The 27,942-nt window shown below is 61.9% G+C and overlaps 1 protein-coding gene across 1 annotated transcript; it reads left to right on the forward strand.

Annotated features, from left to right (window-relative positions):
- The first annotated feature begins 1,927 nt into the window (after positions 1-1,927).
- On the forward strand, positions 1,928-27,858 carry ALDH4A1 (aldehyde dehydrogenase 4 family member A1). Its single transcript, XM_008265808.3, has 15 exons — positions 1,928-2,136; positions 10,573-10,666; positions 11,136-11,228; positions 13,038-13,085; positions 14,454-14,609; positions 16,347-16,496; positions 16,571-16,645; positions 17,623-17,810; positions 20,462-20,535; positions 22,293-22,489; positions 22,649-22,696; positions 23,395-23,547; positions 24,274-24,395; positions 24,926-25,044; positions 26,602-27,858. The coding sequence occupies exons 1-15, from the start codon at positions 1,943-1,945 to the stop codon at positions 26,712-26,714; spliced, it is 1,824 nt and encodes a 607-aa protein (XP_008264030.2). The 5' UTR covers positions 1,928-1,942; the 3' UTR covers positions 26,715-27,858.
- Positions 27,859-27,942: the final 84 nt, after the last annotated feature.

Below are 27,942 nucleotides of genomic sequence, written 5' to 3' on the forward strand. Positions count from 1 at the left end.
TGTTCCAAATACAATGAAAATCTGAGCAGGCGTCGAGGTGCACTGGGTGAAGCTGCTGCTCGAGGCCCCTGCATCCCGTATCGGAGTGCCTCGGAGGAGTCCTGCACCCTGTGAATCACCCGGCAGGTGGCAGATGGTGGCTCAAGTGCCTGTGTCCCTGTCACCCATGTGGGAGACCCGGATGGAGCCCCTGGCTTCAGCCTGACCCAGCCCTGCCTGTTGCAGTCATTTGGAGAGTGAAAAGCTCTCTCCCTGTGTCTCCTCTCTCTCTTACTCTGCCTTTCAAATGAAAGGCAGAGTTACAGAGAGGCAGGGGCAGAGAGACAGAGAGAGGGGTCTTCCATCTGCTGGTTCACTCCCCAGATGGCTGCAATGGCTGGAGCTGGGCCAACCTGAAGTCAGGAGCCAGGAGCTTCTTCCAGGTCTCCCACATGGGTGCAGGGGCCCAAGCACTTGGGCCATCTTCCACTGCTTTCCCAGGCCATAGCAGAGAACTGGATCAGGAGTGGAGCAGCCAGGACTTGAACCCACATGGGATGCCGGCACTGCAGGTCGCAGCTTTACCTGCTACACTACAGCACAGGCCCCTAAATAAATCTTTTTTTAAAAGCAAGCAAATGAGAATTTAAAAAATGTAAATGGGGAAATTTCACATCACTTGTTACATTCACATCTCAGATAATCTATTTGGGAAGAGACAAAGCAGGAGTTGTTACATTGTTACAAACAGGAGAAGAGCGGCCAGAGAGGTGGTGACTGAGAAGGAGCACAGCCAGGTTCGGAAGTGGGGTCCTGTTCACCTCAGAGTCCCCATTTCTCAAGCTTCCCCCAGAGCGCCCTAGGACTCTGGAGCTGCTGGGGCCCAGCGTTCCCATTCCTGACTGTCCATGGCCACATTCAGGGCACTATGGCTCCCGTGTGAATGGGTCCACCTGACCAGGGCCTTCAACCGAGAAGAGAAATGGCCACTGCCCATTCCAAGTTGCCTTTGCTGTCTCTTTATGTAGCTGTCTTTCCTTCCTCTGCACTCTGAACACTTCAGCTCCCCAAAGTGTAATGAGATGGTGTTACCTGGAGGAAAAGGGGTGGTCTGAGATGGGCATCGCCACCCCATTTTACAGACTAGAAAACTGAGGCTCACAGAGGCTATGGGACTCACCCAGCCTTCTGTCAAGGACCCAGAGGCAGAGCTGACCAGCTAGCCGGCGAGAAAGACCACAGCAGAACTTCAGGAACAGAGTGGGTCTTCAGGACCTATGATCAGGGAAGACTTAGGAACCCGACGTTTAGGAGCCTTTGAGTGTTCAAAAAACTTTGCATGAGAAACCCGAATTTTTCTCTAGCAGCGGGGAAGAGGTGGTGCAGGAACAACTGGTCGCGTGGCCACACCTTCGAAGGAAAAGCTAAGCGTGGGCTTGCTCAAGTATTAGTTTGCATTGCTGCAACCTGCAAACTGGAGGCTGGCTGGCCCCGCGCCAGGCCGGGTGGCGTAGGGCGGCTGGGCCCTGGCCAGGAAGCTGCAGGCAGGCAGGCGGAGCAGTCCCCGGGGCTGCAGTCCCCGGGGCAGAGGCCCTGCGCGGCCGGGAGACTGGGGCGGACAAGTGTCCAGCATTCCACCTGCCCATGGCCCGGACCCAGCTTCACCCAGGCCCGGGCGCAGCAGGGCCTTCCGCCAGCCTCAGCACGTGTCCCATTCCCGCCCTCTTATTGGCTTTTGCAGGCTGCAACAAGACGGCCCCGCTGATTGGTCCAGGAGCTTCAATGTGCTACTCTGATTGGTCGGCGACGACCACGCCCTCCCCGCCCCTAGGTCATACCATAAAGCGAGGAAGGGGAACCGCCTATGTTTTTGGACTTTCCTTTGGAGTTCCCTTGCCCCACGTCACATAATGCCCCCTAAAATGCCAACACAGAGAGGCTGGGACTAACATGAGGCGACTACATGGAGAGGGGCCGCGATCTCGGGGATCCTGTCCCCCCTTCTCGCCGGGGTGGTGCGTTCCGGGCGGGGCCGCGTGGTCTGGCAGCTCCCAGGCGGACGCTCCGGGGAAAGCCGTGCCGGGAGCTGGAGATGCTGCTGCCGCCGCCGCCCGCGCTCCGCCGCGCCCTGCTGGCCCGCCCCTGGAGGGGGGCCGGGTGAGTGAGCCCGCGGCTGGGCGGCCCGAGAGCGCACCTGCTGACCCGCGGCCCCAACAGTCGCTGGGCACCCCCAGCGCCCACTGGGTTCCCTGCCCAGGGGCGTCTCTCCGCCTGGGGTCGGAGCTGCCTCTCGTGACCCCTGGCCCTGGCCTTCTGAGATCGCTTAGCCCCCTTCCCCCTCGGCCTCAGGCGGTCGTCTTCCCGAATCTGTGGCGGGGGTCGTGCCGCGGGAGTTGTGCCTCGGGGGCCCCCTGCTAGCCACACTGGGGACTGCCCTCGGTGCTCACGCCTCTTCCTCCGGCCTCGCTGGCCTGCGGCAGGCAGGGCGCTTCTATTTTTAGCACATCACGCTTTGCGCCTCCGCATGGTCTTCTCACGCCCTGGACCTTCCCTGGGATTCCTGAGCCTTCCTCCTCCTCCTCCTCCTCTTCCTCCTCCTTTCCCCCACACCCCCCACCCCGACCCCGGGGGTCTCGCTTCTCTCTGGTCCTCTCCCCCGTGTTCTCCCTGCCGAAAGAGGGCCCCGGTAGGTGGCTGGTGGCGCTCAGGGAGCGCTCGTGAGGCACCACACTGCCCCAGGCACGTGGTGGGTGTCTCAGCGCTGAACGAGTTCGTACAAGGGGACTTGAAAAAGTTCGCCGAAAAGGGGAATTAAGTGTGTACAAACTTTTTTTTTTTTTTGAACATCCACACGGTTTTTATCAAAATACATGCTTCCCATGGAGTTTTGGAAGAGTCTGCATATGCTTGGATTTAAACATTTTTTTTTGTACCCAAAATAACCTGGCCTTTTAATTCCACCGCAGTAACGGGGACACCGGGAGCAGCTGGGTGCAGCTCTACTTTAAACTCAGATTTGCAAAGCCCGATGCTGTTGGGTTCTTGGACTGCTGTCCCTTCTGTGGCGAAAGCTCACCTGGTGGGCTCCTGGCCCTGTCTGCCTCCCTCCCAGAGTTGGGTGCCTCCCGCCTGTTTCGCATTTGAGTTGTTTGCCTGACCCCTAGGGCCAAGACCAGCCTGCCGTCTCCCGGCTGCCTCTGTGCCCGCTCTGAGTTAATCAGTGTCCCTCTGCCTGCCCCCGCAGTGACAGGGCTGAGTTTCAGTTCGGCTGTGTGCCCTCTGCGGGGAGGGGGCGCGCTTGCCTGTCTCCTGCACCGAGCTCACCCCTCTCGGGCCCCAGGTGGAAGCCCAGGGAGGCGGGGTGTTCTAGATTCTCATGTTTACCCAGGACCTGCTATGTGCTCTTCTGAACACACTGGGGGCCAGAGGTACCCGGGCCTGCCAGGAGCCTTCAGCCGAGTTGGGGAGGCAGGCTTAGACATGAAAACATGCCAAAACCTGCTGAAAAGCAGTCCATATTCTAAAAGAAAAATCCCTAACAATAACATGTATCAAGTGGTCAATTCCGTGGGCCCAGTACTGTGCACTAGCGGCTGTTCCTGCACCTCGGGGCTCCTGGAAAACGGAATAAAAGGCGACTCCATCGTGGTGCGAGAAATGTTTGCAGCCCCTGCAGAGCTTTGCGCAATGCACACCCCCGGGAACTTTCTGAAGCTCCCCTGCAGGGCCCCATCTGCCAGGTGGGGTCCACGTGGGACTAATGCCCCATTTGCCCTGACTCCAGACCCAAGCTCCTCATTAGGAGGCCGCCCGAGCCGGGAGGGCGGAGAGTATTTTGCAACCAATCCCACAGCTCAGATTCCCCCTTCCAGTGGAGCCGCTGGCCTGGTGCCCTGGACACGGGTTCTCAACCTCCACACTTGGGGCCAGATAGTCCTGTTGTGGGGCTCACCTGTGCATTGTAGAATTTTTATTTTTATTTTAATTTTTTTGAGAGAGAGACAGATCTCCCCAGTCTACTCGTTCACTTCCCAGATTCCCCTGACAGGTGGGACTGGGCCCGGCTGAAGCCAGGAGCCAGGAACTCTCTCCAGGTCTTCCATGTGCGTGGCAGGGACCCAAGTATCCAAGCCATGGCCTGCTGCCTTCCATGGTGTGCATGAGCAGGAGACTGGAGTTGGAAGCAGAGCTGGGATTCAAGCCCAGGCCCTCCAGTATGGGATGCGGACGTCCCAAGCAGCATGAATGCCTGTCCCCGTAGAGTGTTGAGCTGCGTCCCCGGTATCTGAGGCTGGACAGCAGTGACACCCCCAGGCATGCGCTGTCAGAGGCCACCTGGGGGGCAGGACCCCCCCCACTCCCCGCCACGGTCGAGGTCCCTAGCTCCCAGATAACACTGGTTCGTTTGCTCAACAAGTATTCGGGGCACAGCTGCGGTGTGCGCGTGCGCGGCTTTCTTGATGGGGAAGCAGCAGCCAGGGAGGGCGGGCGACAGGCTTTGGTGTTGATCTTTGCTGCTGAGTGCCAGGAATCTCAGCCTTGGTCAATGTTTACTTCTAGAAAGTACAGAGAGAGCATAGAAGCATAAAAAAAAAAATCACCTGTTGTCTCAACACATGGAGGCAAGCGTGGTCGTCTTTGTGATCCATTCGTAGCCTTTGACCTTTCCACGAACATCTTAGCCAGCCTCAGTCAAGAGCCAGCAATGCCCTCGAGGTCTCCCTGTGGGTGGGAGGGACCGAACTGATGGGGCTCCCTGGGTGTGCATCGGCAGGCAGCTGGGATCAGAGTGGAGGCGGGATTCTGACTCGGGCCATCCAGTCCGGATGTGACCATCTGCGCCTCACTGCCACGCCACAATGCCCTGGCCCCAAAGCATGTGTGGGCCCAAGCATTTCAGATAAGGGCACTCAGCCTGGGCTTTTTTTTTTTTAATTAATTTATTTGAAAGAGTTTGGAGAAAGAGAGAGAGAGAGAGAGGTCTTCCATCTGCTAGTTCACTCCCCAAATGGCCACACTGGCTGGAACTGGGCAGATCCAAAGCCAGGAGCCAGGAGCTTCTTCCAGGTCTCCCACATGGGTGCAGGGGCCCAAGGACCTGGACCATCTTCCACTGCTTTCCCAGGCCATAGCAGAGAGCTGGATCAGAAGTGGAGCAGCTGGGACTCAAACTGGCACCCATTTGGGATGCAGGCACTGCAGGTGGCGGCTTTACCCGCTATGCCACAGCACCGGCCCCAGCCTGGAGTTTTAATGGAACCTTTTTGTGCCCCCTTTGTAGACTTGTCATCCCTCACTGAATGTGCCGGGGGCCCAGAGCTGTGTCTGGTACGTGCTAAGCCCCTGGCAAATGTTAGGTGAATGAATGAATTCACCATGCCAGCCCTTCCTTGTTCATAGGAATTTGTTGCAACCAGTCCCCACACAGTCACCATCACCACGTGGCCTTTAGCGATGGCCCAGGGATGGCAGCAGGTGACACGGTGACCTGTGATGTGCGTGGTTTTAGTCAGCTCCCTGTCCTCATTTCACAGATGGGACAGCTGAGGCCTGGGGACATAGGACGACTTGTCCGAGGCCTCCACTAGCAGACGGGGCCTCCCGCTGGCTGCCTGCTCTCTCCTCTCTCCACTCTCGTCCGTGTCCCTTGTTATACATCTGCACATTCTCTTTCAAAGTGGGCAGGGCATAGGAGCACTAACCGGGCACTTAGCAGACCCCAAGTCGATGCTAATTTTCCCTTTCTGCCCTAGTGCCAAACCCAGAGAAGGGACGCACGGGCTGGACCGGCACTGCCCTCTGCCTGGAGGTTATCCTGGGTGACAGGGGACCCCTCTCAGCCCACCTGGCTACTTACTTTTTGGAATCTCAAAACCACCTGAAGCTTCTCCTGCCTGCCCATCCTTTGCCTGGCCATTTTCTTCCCTTCCCATCCGTATTCCGTTCTCTCCTCAAAGAAGGGGTCAAGAGGGCAGGGCCTGTAGCCTGGGCCGCCTCACCTTACCCAGTCCCTTCTGCCCACGGGGAGGATGCCGTTAGCCACGGTGCCGTGATTGCCAGGGTAGGGGCTGCGGGGACCAGGGGCTTGCGGAGTGCCTGGTCCCTCGTGTGTGCCCTGTAAATATTTGAGCCATCGATGGGACCTACGCGATGGCGTGCTGGACTTGCTCAGGCCCGTGACCAGCAGGCGTCGGCCCCAGCGCCGAGCTTCCTGTGCCCGGCCCCTGGCTTTGTTACCACTGGACAGAGCATGGCCTGGGTCCTGGCCGGACCTTCTAGCAGCTCTGTGGACCAACGTGTCTGCTGCCTGCGGTTGTCCCGTGGAACAAAGATGCCCCTGGTGAGCACCTCGTGGCGTTATCTTGGGGATTAAATGATCTCCTGTAGGGGAGCCGGAGAGCTCAGTGGGCGACGCTGTGTCTCCTCTCCCACCCTGCGCGGTCCCCTGGGGCCGCTTCTGATAGGAATGCTAAGGACTGGCACCGGGAGTGGAGCCCAGGTGTCCTGGTCCCTTCCCCTGTTCCTATCAGCTACCCCAGATCCAAAACTCCTTCTGTTGGGGTTGACCGTGCTTGCCCCCGGGGAGGGGAGATACCTGCTGCTCTCGGGGCTCCCTACCCCCCAGACTCCCCTTCCTGCAGAAGCTGCATCCTGGAGTGGACAGAGCCCTGGGCCTGCGGACAGCCGAGTGACCTTGGGCAAGCCGCCGCCTTTCTGGGGCGGGAAAGAGGAGGCTCTGGCTGTATGCGAGGAGGACTGACCTGTCTCACCGGTCCCTGCTGCCCCGGGTCTCAGGCCACAGCGCGTCTGCACAGTGAGCAGGGCCTGGGGTCAGGTCCTGCTCTATCACTTAATGGGCTGTCCCATGAGCCGTGATCTGAGATAATCCAGCTATCTCAGTTAGTCCTTGGCACACACACAGTAAGTGCTTAATAAGCGCTCCTTACTGTCTCCTGCCGGCCCCTCCTGGGCCCTGCACACCTTCTCTCTGGCCTCCTTATCTCGCTGATAAGGGGGATTGGTCTTATCAGGCCCCAAATAAGGCGGGGAAAGCAAGAGGTGAGAGCAAGGTTTCCCTCTCATTTCTCCTGTCTTGGGGTTGGCCGTCCCTGACCCTGCTGTTGGGGGACCCCAGGGGCCTGTGCCCGGCTCCAGGTGTTGGCAGAGGAGCAGTGGCCTGAGTCCTGTCCTCGGGCCTGGGGTTGGCTCCAACCATCGTGTGCCCCTTGCTTGTTTCCAGAGGATGCTTGCTGTGGGCTTGATAGGTCGGTCAGGAAGGAAGGGGTGAGACTCCGGGTGTCCAGCAGGGAGGGGAGTGGACGTGGGCCGTGGACAAAGGCTGTTGCGCGGAGCTTGTGGCCGGCAGAGGCACTGCAGTGAGGGTTATTGCCAATGCTTGGGGCAAAGGGCGGTGCGAGGGTCCATGCAGAGAGGGGGTAAGAAAAAGCCAGGCTGGGGGCCGGCGCTGTGGCGTAGCGGGTAAAGCCGTGTTTGCGGGCACCGGCACCATAGGGGCTCCAGTTCAAGTCCCAGCTGATCCACTTCTGATCCAGCTCCCTGCTAATCTCTGGGAAAGCAAAGAAGATGGCCCCAGTCCTTGGGTCCCTGCACCCACGTGGGAGACCTGGAAGAAGCTCCTGGCTCCTGGCTTCAGATCAGCCCAGCCCTGGCCACTGGGGCTATTTGGGGAGGGAACCCCAGTATCAGCACGAAGCAGAGTAACTGTGCTGCCTGCCCTGGGTGAATGAATGAGGAAGGCGCTCCCCCTGGAGGACTGCAGTGCTGGGAGCGACCCCTCTCCAGGGCGCGGCTCTCGTCCTGGGTGGCCCACCAGCCGCAGCTGACTCAGGCTGAGTGCTAACAGGTCTCCGTGCCCCAAAGCCGCACATGGCCTGGCTGGGCCGGGGACAGTGTGAGGGTCCATGCAGTGCCGGGCCAGGGCCTGGAGGCCTTCCCAAGCACAGAGAAAGCCACAAGGGCTTGTGAGCCCCGGGGCCACGGTGGCCTCAGGTGGAGAAATTCCCTCTCTGACACTCCCTGGGGGGATGCAGGGGCGGGGAGCTGGTGGCCTCTGCATTTTTAAACTGCAGGTGGAACTGGGACTGAGCACCTGGGCGCCTGTTCGCCTTTGGAGGCTTCCCAGCGGAGGGACCGGAGCCGTGTGTGTGCTGCTGGTGCCCCGCGGGGGACACAGCGGGGACACAGCGCCACCCGTTCTGCAGAGGCTGGCCGAGACCAGCAGGTGTGGCTTTGATCTCAGATTTGCTTCCAGGCCTCTGTGTTCCCCCTCTGCCAGGATCTGGGCTCCAGGAGGGGGCTGGGCGGACTCAGTTTCCCGGAGTCCTGCCTGGCTCTTTGCCTGCGTGTGAGCTGCAGGAATGCGCTGCCATCAGCAGCCAAGCTCAAGTCCTGGCAGAACCTTCCAGATGGCCCCAGCTGGGAGGCTGGGAGACCTGCGGCTGCCTCTCCGTCCTCCAGGACAATGGGCGGAAGGTGCCGCACGGACTGTAACTCCCTGAGCACACGCAGAGCTTTGCAGCATTGTCTCCCTAACAACCGGGAACAGGTGACTTGCCCAGGGTCACTTGGCGTTGGTCCTCCTTTCCTTTCTTTTGTTAAGGGAAGGGTGGGGCCGAGGAATGTGCCCTGGCTCCTTTAAGTGTGTGGGGGTGGGGTGGGGGCTGGGGGTGGAAGGAGAAGGCCCCAGTGCGCCCTTTGCTCTTGGGGCCCTTGGGTGCCCTGGCCTCTCTCTCCTCCGCTGCTCCCCACAGGCCCCTTCTGCTGTTCCTCTCCTTGCTCCCTGCCCTGGGTCTTGGCACCTGCTCTTCCCCTGCCTACAATGCTCTCGCCAGCTCTGCTCAAACGACCTCCAGGTCTTGGTCCCAGGTTACCTTCCCCGGGAGGCCCCCCTTGACCACCCTGGTGAAGTAGCCCCACTGCCTCCTGATTTCCTGTTTCCTGTTCACCCTATGGGATTATCATCTTCAAAAGGTTTTATTTATGTGAAAGGCAAGGAGACAGATAAACAAAGAGAGATGGCAAGTGAGATCTCCCGTCCTCTGGTTCCCTCCTCGGTTGCCTGCAACAGCCCGGGCCGGGCCAGGCTGAAGCCAGAAGCCCGGAACTCCATCAGGTCTCCCAAGTGGGTGGCAGGGACCCAAGTACTTGAGCCATCACTGCTGCCTCCCAGGGTCCACGTTAATAGGAAGCTGGGAATGGAAGCGGAGCCAGGAACTTGAACCCAGGCACTCCGCCATGGGCCGCAGGTGCGCCAAGTGGCGTACCAAATGCTGTGCCAGTGTCGGCCCCCTGCAGTTGTGTCCATCTCCCGAGTGCGTCACCAGCTGCGCTTGGCTGGGAGCAGCCCGAGGCCTGGCACCGAGGTGCCTCCAGGGTCTAGAATGGCGCCCCCTGTAGGAGACCTGTCATAAGCCTGTGCAGTGCGCCCGGGACGCGTCTGCACTGTCCTGGGTTCTTTGACTGTCACAGCCAGGCCACTTGGTTCTCTGGCTGGACACAGACACCCCTGGCGGTGTCACCTGTGGCCCGCGATGGGGCCGCTTCGTAGTTTTGTCTCAGTGTAGACAGAAAGCGAGGTCTCTGTGCATCTTGCGAAGTGCGGGCACCCCCTCTTGCGCGATGAAGGACCACTGCTTTTCCAGGCAGCCGTAGGATTGACCCCCATCTGAGTGCATCTGATGCTGAGCAAACCCCTCCTCTGGATCTCCCAGCCAGTGCCTGAATCCGTCCCAGGCTTCTCCGGGTCTCCCTGGGGCCGCATCTAAACCAGAGGGAGGCCACGGGGCTTCTTCCAGACTCAGATCCGGTGCCTCCTAATCTTGGTCTTGAACTAGTCGGTTTCCTCTTAGGAAACACCCTCATTTCCCTAGACAGAGGCTGCTGGTGCCGCCCGCCCAATGCCCGCCTGGTGCCGGGGGCGTTGTCAGTATCCATGTGCTATGTCGTTACTGTCATCCTCATTTACAGAGTAGGAAACTGAGGCCTGGAAGGGGACATCCCAGTGCTGGGGACTGACCCGGGGGGTCTCAGCTCTGGCCCTGCTGTCCCCCTGCCTGGTAGGGGTGGGGGTCCCTTGCCGGCAAGGTCGTGGGATTCCAGCGAGGTGTTCTTGAGGCCCAACACTCTGGAGTCCGACACAGAGCCCCCCCCCCCCAGCCCTCCCTGTTGCTGTGGACTGAGCTCCAAGTTCATGGTCTGCATCTTGGATGTTGCGACTCAGCCCTCTGTGTCCGGGGAGTCCCAGGCTGGTTCACGTTCGGAGCAGGCTCTCCTCTGCTGCGTGTGGCCTTTTCAGCTTAGAGAAGGGTTCCCCGGGGGTCAGTTTGGGGTAAAGGCCGCCCCGTGCGGAAGTCAGCCTCTCCCTGTGCAGGATACGGCTCCGTGGCTTTGCATCCGTGCGTGCAGACTTCGCACGGCCTCGTGAGGCTGGCGGGGTTGGTCTCACTGAGCAGGCCCAGGGACCACAAGGCGGCTTTCCTCCTCTAATCCCCGGCGCAAACCCAGGGCCCCAGGTGGGAAGCAGAGGGGCTGCCACGGGCCTGACTGTGCCTCTGTCCCCGCCCCCGTGTCCAGGCTGTGGTGGAAGCACGCGTCCTCGCTGCACGTGGCCAATGAGCCCATCCTGGCATTCACCAGGGGCAGCCCCGAGCGCGAGGCGCTGCAGAAGGTAAGGGGGTGCAGGGCGCGAGTGGAGACGGTCCCCACTTCCCCTGCCTCTGGAGGTGGCTGGGGGAGGGCTGGGCTGGGGGGATCTGGAGTGGGGGAGTCGCAGGACCAGTGGGGTGGCAGCGGGGGTCGCTTGCGGCCTCTTAGGCCAGGTCAGAGGTCATAACCCCAGAATCTTTACACTTAACAGTCTCCGATTTGTTGCCAGTATACAGAAAACTGTGAGATTTCACATCAATTTCAGATGCAATTGTTGATCTTTTTGCGATGGGAAGACCTGGCCACATCGGCCTCCGCTTCCCCTGGGGTGATAACCGCTGGGGAAGCACTTGCCTTCTGTCCCCAGGGGACAGCACATGCCTTCTGATGTCCCCAGACCTGGCCTGGTCCCCCCTGCAGACCCATGTCAGGGTCTCCGGGGGAAGAAGGAGGCAGGAAGGGCCCAGCTATGCACCTGCCCCTCTCCCCAGGCCTTGACAGCCCTCAAGAACCAGACGGAAGCCATCCCGTGTGTGGTGGGGCATGAGGAAGTGTGGACGTCGGACATTCGGTACCAGCTGTCGGTGAGTCCGGCGCGGGGCAGGCCCGGCCCTTCCTGCATCTGGGGGCTCTCGCTCTCGGTCTCTCTCACTGACAGCTTGCAGGCATGTCCCAGGTGGTCTCCCTCTAGGCACTCCTAGGTTGTGAAGGCCAGGGGTAAACTTCCCCAAGCAAAGTGCTGGGCCTCTCCGTGCCAGCTGCTAACTGGGTCCTGTCCACAGGTGGGAGGGGCCATGTGGAGGCCCCAGCCAGCCTCCTCCATTAGTCCTGATGGGTACCCCCTGCAAGGTGGCCGGCAGCCAAGGGCCCACCTGCTCAGAGTTTATCCATCCAGGAGGTGGCACAAGCCTTATGCAGATGCTCCAGGGAGCTCGGGGGACAGTCATTCGGGGGAGAGTAAAGGTTGGCCCCTCTGCACGCCAGGTCACCACATTCTGGCTCTGTCCCGGTGGAACCCTCGGCAGGTGCTTGTAGGGTGGGGGGTGGGGTCCGTGCCTGAGAGAGGAGCCCGGTCCTGTGCCCCAAGGGTTCCAGCAGCAGCCTGGGGCAGAAGCTGCTCCCTCGAGCTCACAGAACGTGGCCGGGGCCTGCAGGGTCCTCAGCCTGCACCAGGCATGTGCCCAGGGGCCAGCCGAGAGCAGCGCCCACAGCCTGCTGTCTGGGCTCTGCGATGGCCTGGCCCAGGCAGCTCCCGGGAGTCCGAGGCCGCTGGGCTTCTTGACAGTGAGACTCGGGGTTTGGGGTTTGGTCACCAGCCCTTGGTGAGCTGTCTGCTTCCCGTTTTCCTCTTTGCCACACCAGCCACGTGGGCGGCGGTGGGTGCGAGGGTGGATCTGTGTGTGACGTGGGCGTGGCCTGCTTGAAGGCCCCAAGTCCTCCACACCTTCTTGGCCTCTGAGTGTTAAAAACCAGGCTCAGGTACGGGCAGGACACAGGTGCCTGTGCCAGGGGTTAGCATGATGGGAACAGGCCGCTTGCTACTCCAGCCAAGCCCTGTGCTGTCCAGTAGAACTTTCTCTTTCTTTTTAAAAAATTTACTTTTAATCTACTTGAAAGGCAGAGTGGGAGAGTGGGAGAGAGAGAGAGGGAGGAAAGGAGGGAGGGAGGGAGGGAGAGGTCTTCCACCTGCTGGTTCACTCCCTAAATGAGTGTAATGGTTGGGGCAAGGCAGATCCCAGAACTCCCACCTGGCTCTTCCAGGCCCTTCCAAGCCCTTCCCTCTTGTGCTGTGTCCCAGACTCATGAGCAGGGAGCTGGGTTCGAGGTGGAGCGGCTGCTCCAGGGTGGGATGCCAGCATCATGTAGCGGTCGCTTACCCTGCTTGTGCCACGACGCTGGCCTTGCGGTCAAACTTTGTGCAATGGTGATGAGACACTGTGGCCACGCTGTCCACCAAGCAGCCACCAGCCACGTGTGGATATTAGGCACAGGCTCGTGGCTCCCAGACAACCTGTTGGTGGATTAGCAGATGATAGAAGTGTTGCCGGCGATGGCACAGTCCGTCACCCCGTCTGGGCCTCCTTTGCGTGCTGTAAGGTGGGGAGCACACACCCCATTTTCCTGATGGGACCTGGAGAAGGGAAGTGAGCTGGGATTCGAACCCCTGCCTGCCTGACCACAAAGTACACGTGTTTTTCCTGGACCCTGACCCTTCCAGGGCAGGAACGGCGTGCATTGTGCAGTGGGTGCCCCTACCCCACCCACAAGAGTGCGGAATGGGTGTGGGCTGGGGTAGGGGGCGAGCACGTCCCGTGTTCCTGGAAGACAAGTCCTGTTCCCTGTGTGCCCGCACCTCCCTTCTGGGCAGTGATCCCGCCCTTCTCTCCTTTCAGCCCTTTAACCACAGGCACAAGGTGGCCAAGTTCTGTTACGCAGACAAGGTGAGTGCGTCCCTGCCTTGCCCTGCCCTGCCCTGCTAGCTGCTGATGGGGACCCCGGGCCTTGCTTCTCCCTCCGGCCATAGTGGGTAGGGGGAGCGGAGGAGGGGGGAGGGCGTGCCCAGGCAGTGTCCTGCCAGGACCAGGCGTGCCGCCGTCGTTATTTTGAGCCAAGTGCGAGTTGCCTTGGCCAGGGGCTGGTACGTTCCTGGACATGCCCATGGTGCTGGGGCCGACCTGGTGTGGAGACAGAAGATTCTAGAAGGCTGAGTCAGAACAGTTGGAGCCATCGTGGCTGGAAGGCCAGGCGAGGCGTTGGCAGGCATTGGGGTTAGTGGGCAGGGATGGGGCGACCTACGGCAGGGGCCCTTGGCGTCTGGGATGTGGCAGCACGTGTGCGTCTCAGGCTGCCTGCTGACCTCAGGGTGGGCTCGGGGCACCAGGTCCCAAGAATTAACATGAGGCTTTTTTTTTTTTTTTAAGATTTTATTTATCGGGGCCTGTGCTGTAGCCTAGCGGGTAAAGTTGTCACTGACAGTACCTGCATCCCATATGTACTCTGGTTCGAGTCCCGGCTGCTCTACTTCTAATCCAGCTCTCTGCTATGACCTGGGAAAGCAGTAGAAGATGGCTCAAGTCCTTGGGCCCCTGCATCCATGTGGGAGAAGCTCCTGGCTCCTGGCTTCTGATTGGCACAGCTCCAGCCGTTGCGGCCATTTGGGGAGTGAGCCAGTGGGTAGAAGCCCTCTCTCCCTCTCTGCCTCTGCCTCTCTGTAACTCTGCCTTTCAACTCTGCCTTCTATTTATTTGAAAGGCAGAGTTATGAAGTGAGATGGAGAGACAGAGGGACAGAGAGAGAGAGAGAGAGAGAGAATCTTCCATCTGCTGGTTCATTCGCCAATTGGCTGCCGTGACCCAGGCTGGGCCAGGCTCAAGCCAGCAGCCTGGAGCTCCATCCGGGCCTCCCACATGGGTGCAGGAGGGGCCCAGCCCTCCTCCCCTGACTTGCCAGCCACCTCAACAGGAAGCTGGATCAGTTGTGGAGCAGCCAGGACTTGACCCGGTGCTCCTATGGGTACCAGCGTCTCAGGCTGTGGCTTAAGCCACTGTGCCCCAAAGCCAGCCCCAACGTGAGGCCTTGATTAGACCATGAAAGGAGAGGGGAGCAGGGTTAACAGCCAAGGGCTGGGGCCAGCTGAGTCCCCGGCCTGCTGACCCACCTGGCAGGCCCCCGCGAACCTGATTGGAACAGCTGAGGGGCAGGGGTGCTGAGAGCCGTGGGAGCAGGGGTGCCCCCTGGGGCGGGGGGGAGGAGCCCTCTGGGCTCTCCTTGCTGCAGGAAGCAGCCCTGAGTCTTTGCTCTCCCGTCAGGCCCTGCTCAACAAGGCCATTGAGGCCTCCTTGGCTGCTAGGAAGGAGTGGGACCTGAAGCCTGTGGCAGACCGCGCCCAGATCTTCCTGAAGGCAGCGGATATGCTGAGCGGGCCGCGCAGGGCAGACATCCTGGCCAAGACCATGGTGGGGCAGGTGAGCAGCCTGAGGGCCCGGCCATGGCGGCGGCGGCGGCGGAGGGGCAGGGAGACCCTACCCGCTTCAGCAGAGCCAGGCTGCCCGGGCGCCAGCGGTCCTGTTGGAGACCAGAGATGTCCTCAAGGGGACAGACATTCTTAAATCATCAGACAAAGCAGATGCCGCTCAGCCCTTGTCCTGCCGTGGATGCGTTCCCTCCCCTCCATGTCCCTTGTCCCTGGGCCTTAGGCTTTGCTTGGACTGGCCATGGTCTGATGCCGCCATCTTGCTTCCTGGCTTGGTCAGACCCCTTCTGAGTGCCCTTGCTGCCACCTCCAGTGGCTCATGAGCCACCATGATCTCGGCATCACCGAGAGGCTGGTCCTCGTCCTGACCCCTGCCTCCAGGGCCCTTCTGTCCACTCTGTGTCCAGCGCCCCAGCCACCAAGGCCATCCAGCCCCTGGGGATGCCCTGGGAGCCGCAGGTGTTCCCTTGGCCTCTCTGCCCTGGGCCGGCTGCCTGGGATGCTGCTTGCCTCTCTCTGCCCGGTGAACGCCTCACCACCTGCTCTAACGCGGCTCTTCCCTCCTCCGTGAGGTTCCCTGAACCTTAGCCACGCAGAGAGCTCGTCTGGCCCCTGTTTTCCCAGAATGTGTGGTCTCGGCCACAGCTCAGAGCGCCCTGGGGGCACTGAGTTCCTGTGCGTTGCTCTCCCTTTGCACGCTTTTTGGGTGCAGTAGTCGTGTCTTGTACCAGCAGTCCAGAGTGTGCAAGGGAAAGGAGGCCAGGGAGGAAGGGCCAGTTTCACCACCTCCAGGCACTGAGCCGTAGGATGTTGGCTAAGCTGGGCTCCCAAGGGCAAATGACAAGAGGCTGAGCCCTGGTAGACCAGCGTCTGCTCCCTCATCCTTGTGGTGAGAGCTCCCTCTGCTGCACAGAGCTGGAATGACAGCTCCCACCTGTTCAAGGCCTCTGATGGGCTCAGCAGCCTCACACGTCAGCGGGAAGACAGACCCGTGGACATACACACTCATGCACCCTGTAAGATCATCTCTGGTTCTCATTATTTGGCTTAAGATTCAGAAGCTTCCAAGCAGCAGCTACACCTCAGCTCAGCTTCCCTGACCCGCGGGATGTGCACCTGCTATGCACCTGGGTGGCACTGTCATCTGGAGAAGCCCGTACCTAGTGTCCAGAGTCCTTGCGTGTGGCTCCCCACGGTCGTCGGGGAGAAGGGAAATCAGCCACCGGCCTCCAGGTTCTCAGCCCAAACCGGCAAGGCTGCGCCATACGCATCCCGGAGGAGGGAGCCGTCCGCATCCTGCCCACCGCGTCTCTGCCCTGCTCTCCCAGCGGCCGGCTTCCCCGTTCATGCCCGTGTGTCTTGGTGTCTGGAAGGTTCTGACCCCGAGTTTGGCTTGAGGATCTCATTCCTGTGGCTGTGTCCCCCCCGTTCAGAGTCGCCATGAAACCAAGGCAGCAAGTGTGAGACGCCTGCCCCCACGCGGCAGCAGTAAACGCTGTGGATCCTGCCGCAGCCCGGGGGGTGGGGGCCTGGCTGAGCGAGGCAGGGCTCAGCGGCTTGAGAAGCGAGGTCCTCTCCCTCCTTAGCCCCCGAGAGGGGACCTGGTCAGCTCCCTGGAGGTTCTAGTCCCTGCCAGGCACTTGCTGTGGCTGTGGGTTCAGATGTGGGAAGGGGGCTCACCGGGGACACCGAGCCTGCTCGCTGCTGATCCCGCCCCCCGCCCCCGCAGGGTAAGACGGTGATCCAGGCGGAGATCGACGCTGCGGCTGAGCTCATCGACTTCTTCCGCTTCAATGCCAAGTTTGCCATGGAGCTGGCAGGACAGCAGCCCATCAGCCTGCCGCCCAGCACCAACAGCGTGGTGTACCGGGGGCTGGAGGTACCCCGGGGCGCCAGGTGGGCGGGGTTTGCCAGACCGCAGGAGCCGGGACTCACCGTGGCTTCCTTCCCCAGGGCTTCGTGGCGGCCATCTCGCCCTTCAACTTCACCGCGATCGGCGGCAACCTGGCGGGGGCGCCTGCTTTGATGGTGAGATGTGGGTGCGGGGGGCCCAGCGGGGGCTGGCCGTGGTCCTCGTCCCAACCAACAAAGGCCGTCCTGAGCCCCTGGAGCCCCAGCTCTTGGTTGTGGGGAGCAGCGTGAAAACTGGAGGCAGCGCAGGGCCGCGGTTAGGTTACCCCTGGTCTGGGTCCCAGCTTTGTCCGTCTGTGTCTGGGAGACCCTGGGCGAGGCCCCGAGCAAAGCTGTGCTCCTGCGGGATCCACTGCAGCGGGCCGAGGAGGCGGCTCTGTCTGGGCTGAAGGCGGTCGCTCCCCGTGAGTGCTCACTGTCTGCCTGCTCCTGCTAAGACCTGCTTGCCGGTGATCCCACCTGTGCTCCCCAGCCGGAGGCTGTGATGACGCCCCCTGGCCAGGTGACCGAGCTGTCACTGGGGGGACATTTGTCAAGGTTGAATGGCTTAGTAAATGGTGGAGCAGACACGGGGGTTTGGAGTCTCTGCCATTGTCAGAGTGAAGGTGGCTGTCCCTGAATGAGCTGCCAGTCTGATGGGGGAGACGTAGGCCTGCCCTCAGACAGGCTGGGTAGGAGGACAGCTGACACAGTCATTGACTGGGAGGCCCGAGCCTCAGACGGGGCAGGTGGACACGGATGCCCAGCTATGTACCACGTGCCTGCACGGGGGTGTCCTCCAAAGTGCCCGTGCCCCTGACCCAGCACAGGTGCAGAGAACCCGCGGGCACGTGCCCAGCTGTGCCCAGAAACGGTGACTCAGCGGGGGGGTGGCTTCCAGAGAACGGGGTCCTTGGCTAGAGAGTGGGGTGGGCAGCCAGACCGGGCTTTGGGGTTCAGTGCCGGCCACTCGGAGGGGTGGGGTTGGGTAGGGGACATCCAGGGCAGCACAGGGCCTGCTGGTTGCAGGTGAGGGACCACCAGGCTGCGGAGCGGGGTGGAGATCGGAGCAGGAGGCTCCTGACCTCATGAGTCGTCATCTCCCTTCCGGGCAGGGCAACGTGGTCTTGTGGAAGCCCAGTGACACCGCCATGCTGGCCAGCTACGCTGTCTACTGTGTCCTCCGCGAGGCCGGCCTGCCCCCCAACATCATCCAGTTTGTGCCAGCTGACGGGCCAGTGTTTGGGGACACTGTCACCAGCTCAGAGCACCTCTGCGGCATTAACTTCACAGGCAGCGTGCCGTAAGTCCCCGGCAAGTGCCCCAGGCCACCCCTCGGCCAGCTGCTTTCGGGCTGGGGCTGGGAACCCTGATGCTGTGTGGCCATGGGTGAGCCATGCACCTCTCTGAGCCTCCATTCTTTCATCTGAACAATGGGCATGGTGTCCCCCATAGAGGAACGAGAGAGTGGACAGACAGGAAGGAGCTGAGTGGGGGCCGAGTGGGGGGGCCTGCAGGTGCTGGGCCATCTTGAATCCAGTGCCACCTGGAAAAGGCATGAGGGGGCAGGAGTCAGGGTTTCTTCTTGGAGGAGGTGGTACCCAAGCGGGAGAGCAGGCGAGGCAGAGGGGGAGAGGGTGGAGGAACCACGGGCCCCGGCAGAGACCCCAAGGCAGAAACACATGTGCTCTGTGGCGTGGCCAGGTCCCACGTGGCTGAGTGTGGCGTGAGGGGCTACAGGGCCCGAGGGTGGGGCAGGGCTTGGTGGGATACGAGGCAGGGCAGGCGGCAGCTGCCGGATCCTGGCAGTCATCTGTTTACTCACTCACTCACTGCCCGTCCAGGGTTTGCCGAGGCCCTGCTGTGCTCGGCTGTGCCCCTGCGTGCTCTGTGGTGAGGGAGCGCCACGGTCAAAGTCCCGGCTTCGGGGGACGAGAGCCCCTTAAGAGTCTGCACAGGTGTCCAGACTTGAACCTGAAGGTGATGGGAGCCTCCGAAAGTTTTTTTTTTTTCTTTTTAAGATTCATTTTATTTACTTGAAAGAGTTACAGAGAGAGAGAAAGAGAGAGAGAGAGAGGTGGAGAGAGACAGAGAAAAAGAGGTGGGGAGAGAGAGAGAGAGGGAGGGAGGGAGAGAGAGAGAGAGAGAGAGGGAGGGAGGCCGGGAGGCCTTCCTCCACTGGTTCACTCCCCAGATGGCCTCAATGGCAGGAGCTGCGCCGATCCGAAGCCAGGAGCCAGGAGCTTCTTCTGGGTCTTCCGCATGGGTGCAGGGGCCCAAGCACTTGGGCCATCTTCTATGCTTTCCCAGGTGCATTAGCAGAGAGCTGGATTGGAAGTGGAGCAGCTGGGACTTGAACAGGCGCCCATATGAGATGCTGGCGCTGCAGGCTGGGGGTTTAACCTGCTGTGCCACAGCGCCGACCCCGACCACAGAAAGTTTGAACAGGGAGTGGCTCAATCATTGAGGCCTGCTTCGAGTGGCCACGGCACATGGTGGCCCTGGTGTCAGCTGGCAGGTGGCTCTGTTCTTTGACTCCTAATAGTGATGGCCTGACCTGTGTAGTTGAAGCAACTTCATATAGAAATTCAAGTGTTGGTTCCCCTGGGAACAGGGACGCTCCAGGCACCCTGGGGGCTACCTTCCCCCATGCCCCCTTTGGCTGGCTAGGGGCAGGCACTGTCCAGTCCCCCACTGTCCCCACCAGCCCTGGGGCTGTGCGTCTGGGCTGCACTGTGTGCTTCCCCTCGCAGGCCTCACCCTGCACCCTCACTGATGCAGGAGAAGCCCCTGTGGCCAGGGCAGGTGCCTGGGGTGATGCGCTGGGGTCTGGGGCAGGTGATGACCCTGGGCTGGGCAGAGTGAGGTGACAGCATGGCAGGGGGGCCCGTGGCCGGTGCCCACCCGACTGTGAGGTCAGGATGAGGAGGAGAGGAGGGGTCAGTGGAAGGCAGGCACGCGTGGGTCCCTTGGCCAGTGGGGTGCCCCCCGATCATCTCGGGGTGATGTCTGAGGTGGCCAGAGGGCCAAGGTCTGCAGCTTCGGTCCCTCCGGGTGGGACACGGGCAGTGGCTTCTCCCCTCCACTGGCCTCAGGCTCCGCCAGCCGCCTTCCCGCCCAGGTTTGCTGGTGACAGTGGCCGCGTTAGAATTGCTGAGCAGGGCCATTTCCGAAAGGCCCGCTCTGCCAGCCGCGGGCCCCACGGGGCCCTGCCTATTAGCGGGCGGAGCGGGCCTGGCCCCATTTGCCACGCTCTGATGAGCAGCGGGCTTAAAGGTAGGAAAGTCATAAATTAGTATTAGCTACTGTGGCGCCGGCTCCCGGGTGATTAGCATTTTTATTGTTTTGTGGTGCCGAGGTTGGTCACACTCAGAGCCTGGGGAGGAGGCGCGGACCTCCGGGGCGGCAGCCCGGGGCAGGCGCCTGAGTTCCCCTCCTCGGTTGGGCCTAGGGTGCCCATCGCAGAGCCCGGCGGCGTCAGTGTGCCGGCAGGTGCCTGTGGCGTGCCCAGCGTGGCCCTGGACACTCGGTTCACGGTAGAGGTCATCGGGACCCTGCCCGGCCAGGTGGGCATTGCTTGCTCCCGTTCCCAGATGAGACGCAGAACTCGGGGTGCAGAGTGGTTGAGTCATGAGCCCACGGTCACAGAGCCCTATAGGTCTTGAGTCAGAACTGGAACCTAGTACCCGCCGCCTCCAAAGCCTGGGCCGTCTCTGCATTGCGTTGCTGCCCCACCTCCCTCTGCTGCAGCCCCTCCCCACCAGCTACCACCTGCTTGGTGCCCCACCCTCCGCCAGCTCCTCACTGCCGGCCCCAGCCCACCCCCTGCTGGGCTGCTGACCCCAGCCTCCCGCCCCAGGGTTTCTGGACCCCGCCCCTCCCCTGGCCCTGACATTCACCCACCTGGGTGCCTGAGCCCAGCTCCCTGATTCCCTCCCTGTCCTCTGGTTCCAGCACCTTCAGACACCTGTGGAAGCAGGTGGCCCAGAACCTGGACCGGTTCCGCACCTTCCCACGCCTGGCTGGAGGTGAGAGCCCCCTTTCCCACCCCTCCCCCTCTGTGGCCTCAAGGACCCCCCCCTTCCCCTGGCTGTCACAGAAGAGGAGGAGGGGGAGGCATGCAGTCCTGGGTGAGGGGGCTCAAAGCGTCTTGGACCCCAGCACCATCTGCCAGAACTTTCTGTCGGTGTCCACTCTGTCCAGCACAGCAGCCGCCAGCCCCATGGGGCCATCACGCACTTGAAACGGGGCAAGGGCAACTAGAGACTCGAGCTTTTGTTTCATCACGAGTTAAATTCCAATAGGGACACCCACGTGTGGCTGGCTGTGCAGAGGCCGTCAGTGGGAGTGAACTTGAATTTGAAGATGTGAAACCAGGCCAGTTAGCTAGAGTGGGGGTGGGTGGAGGAGGGGGCAGGGCCAGGTCTTGTAGCCACAATCTTCCCACAGAGAAGCCGTCCCGTGGTCCGGGAAATGTGGCAGGCGTTGTGGTCTGGGAAGTGTGGCAGGTGTCGTGGTCCGGGAAGTGTGGCAGGTGCCGTGTTAAACAGAGCACAGTGTGGTCCTCAGGGCTTCTGCTCTGAGAGGTGTGGCAACGTCCAGGGTCTGATCCTGCCGGAGCCCCATGGAGCAAGGGTTCGGGCTCACACGGCTTATAAGTGCCCCGCCCTAGAGAGGGGAGGGGCTGCCCCGGGCGCAGGGCAGGGGGTCTGAGGAGGCCACGGTGGGCATCTGGACCCCACTCCTGAGCTGGTGGGAGCTTGGATGGATGAGTCAGGGAGGGAGCCCCCTCCTCAGGGCCAGCCCCGCACAGCCAGTGCATCCCCTGTGAGCTGGCGAGCGCCGAGCCCTTGCGTGCAGCCTCCTACCTGCCACCTCCCTGGTGGGCAGAGACCACTGGGCAGCATCCCAGCCTGGGGCACGTGGCTCCATCTCCCTGTGCCTCTCTTTTCTTGTCTTTAAAATGGGACTATGGAGTGAGCATTGTGGTGCGGCAGGTTACGCCGCTGCTCGGGACACCCACATCCCGTAGCGGAGTGCCTGGGTTCGAGTCCTGCCTCCGCATCCAATCCAGCTTCCTGCTAATGCACCTGGGAAGTTGGCAGGTGATGGCTCAAGTGCTTGGATTCCTGCCGCCCTCATGGGAGACCCTGATGGAGTTCTGGGCTCCTGGCTTTGGAGTGCCCAGCCCTGACTGCTACGGGCATTTTGGGAGTGAACTAGCAGGTGGAAGATTTCTCTCTGTCTCTCTCTCCTCACTCTGCGGCTCTTTCAAATAAATGAAAACTAAACAACATTTAAATAAAGAAGTAGGCGTGCTAGTGGGAGGCTCTGGTGGGCTTCAGAGGGGGCTTCCCGCTGCCGTTGGCTGATGGTTCCCACAAGTGAGGAAAGTGGGGCTGGGGTCTTGCTGATGTGGTGTGGACTCCCCTCTCCCTTGCTGGCTGGGGGCACCTGGGGAGACTCAAACCTGTGCTTGTGTCTGGGACCAGCCCAGCCCCTAGGAGCCCTGGATCCTGGTCCTTCCTCTGACTTTGTGTTGCACAGTCTCAGTTTTGCCATCTGTGTAATGGGGGTGTTGGACCTGACCACCTTGTACCCTTCAGCCTTCTCTGGCCTGCTTCCTGTTGTGTAGAGCCGGGGAACAGGCCTCGCCGGGCCGCTTCTGGGAGGGTGCTCAGCCCTAGCTCTGCTCTGTGCACTGCTGGGGGCCTGGCGCTGGGGCCCTGGGCGGCCTGGGGAGCCCCCTTCCCCAGGTCACTCTCCCCCCTCCCCGGCCCTGTAGAGTGTGGAGGGAAGAACTTCCACTTGGTGCACCGCTCGGCCGACGTGGACAGCGTGGTGAGCGGGACTCTGCGCTCAGCCTTCGAGTACGGCGGCCAGAAGTGCTCAGCCTGCTCGCGCCTCTACGTGCCCAGCTCGCTGTGGCCGCAGATCAAAGGGCGGCTGCTGGAGGAGCACAGCAGGATCAAAGTGGGCGACGTGAGTGGCGCCCGCGTCCCCCGCCGCGGCCCAGCGGGTGGCTGATGGGATTGAGCGAGCCTGCCTCTCCGGGTGGGGGTGGGGAGCGCGGGGAGGGGCTCCCTTTGTCTCGGGCCTGCGGCCATCCTCTCTCCTGGTGCCTCCCGCCCTGGCCTCCAGCCTGCAGAGGATTTTGGGACCTTCTTCTCTGCTGTGATTGACGCCAAGGTAAGGGCCAGGAAGCAGAGCGCTTCCTGTGTGTGTGTGTGTGTGTGTGTGCTGGGGAGGGGGGCGCTGAGCCCTGGCCTTGGTGGGGGCGGGAAGAGATGGGGAGCCCTGACTGGGGGAAGACCCCGGCCCCGCTGTGTGGAGCGAGGCCCGTGAGGAGCCACAGTGCCCCCCGTAGCTTTGGAATGGGCAGAGTCATCCAGAACCAGAGAGGCAGGCGCACCACACACAGGCGTGCGCAGAGGAGCGGGCCTGTGTGTGCGTGCAGGTGCCTGTGTGTGTGTGTGTGTGTGTGTGTGCACGCGCATGCGATGTGCCTATCCGAGAGCATGTTCACGTGGGTCTCGGTGTGGCCGTACATGCAGGTCTGTGCACACACACACAGCCACGTCCGTGTGCACCCAGCACACACACGCACACCACAGACCTGCCGGTACCGGCTTGCTCGCACGTGAAGTCCTGTGGCTGTGTACTTTGCCTGTCTGTGTGTGTCTGTATGTGCACCTACAGTTGTACCACATGCACACGCACACACACACACACGAGTGTGCACGTCTGTCACGGCTCTGCCGGACACTGGCTTTTGCCCCCGCCCCCACTGCAGGACAGGGGTCCCTCGGGCACAGGTGTTTAGGGGTGAGCGCGTTGGGGCCACCGCTGCAGGGAGTGACCTCCCGCCTTCCTCTCCACCCACCCAGTCCTTTGGCCGCATCAAGAAGTGGCTGGAGCATGCGCGCTCCTCGCCCAGCCTCACCATCCTGGCCGGGGGCAAGTGTGACGACTCGGTGGGCTACTTCGTGGAGCCCTGCATCGTGGAGAGCAAGGACCCGCAAGATCCCATCATGAAGGAGGTGACGGGGGCGTGGCCTCGCCTGGCCTACACGCATGTGCACACTGGGCACTGTTAACTTCTCGAGACGTGACCCCATTTCTCAGATGAGGAAGGCGAGGCCCGGAAAGAGCATCTCACACCTGGAGAGAGCAGAGAGCCGGGTCGCAAGCTCAGGCCTCCTGACCCCAAAGCCGGGGCTCTGTCCTTGACGCCCCTAACCCTGGCTGGGGTCCTAGCACTTCCACTGCCCACAACAGCCAGCATCGGTACCAGCACAGAGGCTGGAACAGCTAGCCTTTGCCGACCCCCGCGTGGACTGGCCACAGCTGGGCACTAGCCTGAGCTGAGAGGCAGGCCATCATTCCCATTTTACAGATGGGAATCAGGTTCCCAGAGGCCAAGGCGCCTGTCCAGGGAGGCAGGGCAGGGCGGGGCTACCGCGGGGCACCAGGAGTGGGGTGGTCACCAGCTACTGCCAGAAGCCCCGTTTCCTGGAGTTTGGCAGGGAGCACCGGAGGGTTCTTGGGTCTTTGCCAGGTTGGAGCAGGGTGGGCGGGGTGAGGAGCTGGACACGTGACTGTGTCGGAGGGAGCCAGGAAGAGCCAGTCCCTGGCCCTTCGTGCGAGGGCTGAGGTGGGGGACTGAGCACTGGGGAGAGGGAAGACAGAGTGAGGAGACTGGGAGGGCTCTGGCCAGGAGGAGAGACTGACCCCAGGGCCTCTCTCTCTCTCTCTCTCTCTCCCAGGAGATCTTTGGGCCAGTGCTGACTGTGTATGTCTACCCAGACAACAAGTACAAGGAGACGCTGCAGCTAGTGGACAGCACTACCAGCTACGGCCTCACGGGGGCAGTGTTTGCCCAGGATAAGTGAGTGTCTGACCCAGCTCAGGCGCACACCGGCAGCCAAACTGTTTGTTGAATGTTCAGATGCCGGGGCCCTCTTGCTGACCTCAGAATTGGAGTCTAGGAGAAAGGAGGCCCGGGCCGGGGGCACCTGCTGTCCCGCAGAGGCCAGGCTCAAGCCAGGCCCCACGGTGCTAACCCTGGGGCTTTGCCTTTTCCTTCCTCCATGGCGCTGGTTGCTACCTGTGTCTGCCTCTGAGAGAGAGAAGGGCGGTGGGGCTGGAACCTGAGAGGGACCCAGAGTCAGGGTCCCCCACTCCTGGGGACAGGAAAATTGGGCCTGGATAGAACCTCCCGTGCAGACCTCAGCCTAGTGAGGCGGTACGCCAAGCCCCTACCTGGAGGAGCAGCCGGGCTCAAGGCCACCACTGGCAGCCACTCCAGTCTTCTGTCCCAGCTTGGCTCCGCCCCTGACCTGGAAAGCCAGTGTGGGCCGGGCAGGGGTGCTGGAGGGGGATGGGCTAACTGCCCTCCCACTGCTCCCCTGCCTGCAGGGATGTCATCCAGGAGGCCACGGAGATGCTGAGACACGCCGCCGGCAACTTCTACATCAACGACAAGTCCACCGGCTCTGTGGTGGGCCAGCAGCCCTTCGGGGGGTCCCGGGCCTCTGGTGAGTGGGTCCCCCTTTCCTGATTCCTGTGGGGGACTCTTGACCCTTCATCACCTCGAGGGCACGGAGAGTAACTGGGTCTGTGCACCCTGGGCTTCCACAGGCTCCTGGGAGAAGGTGCCACACCCCCTCCCCACTTCAGAGAGGACACTCGCGAGTGTAGTGGGGGCACCGAGGGTGTTGGTTCCAGTAAGGATTTTATTATGCAGGGGGAAGTCCCACATTGTAATTCACACGACACACTGGGGAAACCGACCACCCGAGGCTCCCAAAGTACCTTAGCCCCAGAGGGCGGAATTCTCACGGATCTGCATGGGAGGGGCCTCTGAGTGGCAGAACGCAGGTCTCCAAGGGCGGGTAGAGCCCTGGCGTTGGGCGAGCTCAGAGCCTCGGCGTCGGCAGGCGCAGGGCTGGCTGGGAGAACTCTTGGGAAGGTCTGAGGGCGGTGGGTCAACCCGAGCTTTCACTCTGCCGCTGTCAGGCGAGTCTGTTCAGAGTCCCCGGGCCTCTGTCCCTGTGTGATTTGGGGCCCAGCACCCTCCTGGCACGTGGAGGTGTTTTACCAGCCCGGAAGCTCCCAGAACCCTCTTCTTTGGGGTTTGGTGGTGGTTTCATGATGTAGGCGTGGCTGACACGAGCATCAGGGATGAGGGCATCTCCAGCCGCTGCAGTCCCCTGGGACGGGGAGGGCCCGGGAGCCGAGCAGTCGGACCCCTGGCAGCCGCTCCGCAACTGCCGGCGCATCCCGAGGGCTGCAGGGGCTCTGGCGGGGGCACAGGACGCTTCCCACTGCAGCTGCAGCCCAGACCCCAGCCTCTTCCCGAGTGCTCCCGGTCTCCCAGACGCCCTTGCTGCTGGCGCCCCAGTGCTGCGTTCTCGGCACAGGTGGGCTCTGCACTTCCTGCAGTTCATGGGAAATGCGTATCGGGAAAACCAACATGGACTGCAAGAATTTTATTCACCAAAATGAACTTATTCTTTATTTGAAAGGCAGAGTTACAGAGAGAGGGAGAGGCAGAGAGAGAGAGAGAGGTCTTCCATATGCGGGGTCAGTCCCCAAATGGCCGCAATGGTTGGGGCTGGGCCAGGCTGAAGCCAGAGCCAGGAGCTTCACCTGGGTCTCCCAGGTGGATGGCAGGGGCCCACGCACGTGGGCCATCTGCTGCTGCTTTCCCAGGCCATTAGCAGGGAGCTGGGTTGGAAATGGAGCAGCCAGGATGTGAACCAGTGTCCACGTGGGATGATGGTGTCACAGGCGGCAGCCTTGCCCGCTGTGCCAGGATGCCAGTCCCAAACTTATCTTTTAAGTCTGTTTTCCATGAACTTGTAGACGGCCCCTCGTGCGTGTGCTGGAGCTCTCAGGGCCCCTGGCACCCTGCAGCCTCGAGGCGGGCTCCCCTGTCCCTCTGACTCTCCTCAGCCCCAGGCCGGGTCCGTCTGCAGAATGAGCCTGGCCTTGCTGCTGTACCAGGTCCCTCTGTCGGGCAGCTCCCCCCTCCTCCTTCCCCTGCAGCCCAGAATCTCGGTCTCCTAGCTCAACAGGACTGTCTTCCACAGGAACCAATGACAAGCCAGGGGGCCCCCACTACATCCTGCGCTGGACGTCACCCCAGGTCATCAAGGAGACGCACAAGCCGCTGGGGGACTGGCGCTATGCGTACATGCAGTGAGCCCTGCTCGGTGCTGCCGCCACCCGCCACCCGGCCCCCGTCCATCTGTCCAGGCCACCGATGTCCCTGCACCGGCCCCGCCAGCCCCTCCGCCGGCTCCTCATGGGCGGCCCCTTTCTGGAACCACGGTGACCCCCTCCTTGCCCCTGGCCTGCCCCACCCTGGTGTCAGGTGCCCGGCTGTGGCTTCAGAGCAGGTCAGGCCCACGCCCCCCTTACCTTAGAAATTCCCCAGGGGGCAGCCCTGGTGCCTGCAGGCTCTCTGTCTCTCCGTCTGCCTCTCCCCAGCACTGGGGCTCCTGGCTCAGGGGCCTGGGGAGTGGCGAGGGCCCAGGAGAGAAGAAGGAGGCAGCTCTGGGCCCCGGCAAACCTCGGCACTCAGGGAGGCTGCTGGCCTGGGCTCCAGTGCCAGGTGTCCAGGCTGTGGTGTGGCTGCAGGGTGTGGGCTGCACCTGCTGGCCTTGCCCTGTGTGGCCTGGGCTGCCCACCTCACTCACTGTACCCCTGCCCAGACCCTGAACCAGGGACCCGCGCCCAACCGCGAGCCTTACAGAACCCCGGTGCCTTCTGCCCCACACGGCAGGGCTGGGGCCGCCAGAGGCCACCTGCCGGGCTGCGGGCTGCGGCAGCCCTTCCTGCTGGAGCTGTGATTTGGGAAAACCAAGGGTGGGCTTCCTTTTGCCAGGAGTTCGCCCGTCCTCCCTCGAGAGGCGTCCCCTCAGAGCCCTTGTCAGGGCCTGCTTTCCAGGTGCTGTGGTGGGACGCACCCCGGCAGGAGGCACCAAGCCGTGCCTGCAGGACGGCCCCTCCCCGCCTTGTGGGCCATGCTGTGTGGCCGGGGCGCCGTCTGCTGGACGTGGCCAGCTGGTGGCCGGGGGCCCCTCCTGCTGGTTGTGTTCCGGGCGGTCAGCAGTCTCTCAGACATGACTTTCAAGATGACTGTCAGACCACCGTGAGCCCCAGGTGTGCTGTCCCCAAGTGTACCCATTTCACGCCGTGGGCTGCAGCCAGGAGTGGGTGCCAGTGCCGCCCGGGCCCCGTGGACTCTGCTGTGTGCTGGGGTCTGTGCCGGGGAGGGTGTGGGCTGCACTGTGAGGGGGCGGTAGGACACAGCCAATGCCACCCAGTAAAATCCTGTCGCGGAACCCAAGCGGTGTCTTCATGGTGCGGTGGGCGGCCGCCAGCGACTCCTTCCAAGTCTGATGGCATCGATGATGTGGGGGGGGGTG

The sequence above is a fragment of the Oryctolagus cuniculus genome, chromosome 7 (genome assembly GCF_964237555.1).
Source record: "Oryctolagus cuniculus chromosome 7, mOryCun1.1, whole genome shotgun sequence".
NCBI lineage: Eukaryota > Metazoa > Chordata > Mammalia > Lagomorpha > Leporidae > Oryctolagus > Oryctolagus cuniculus.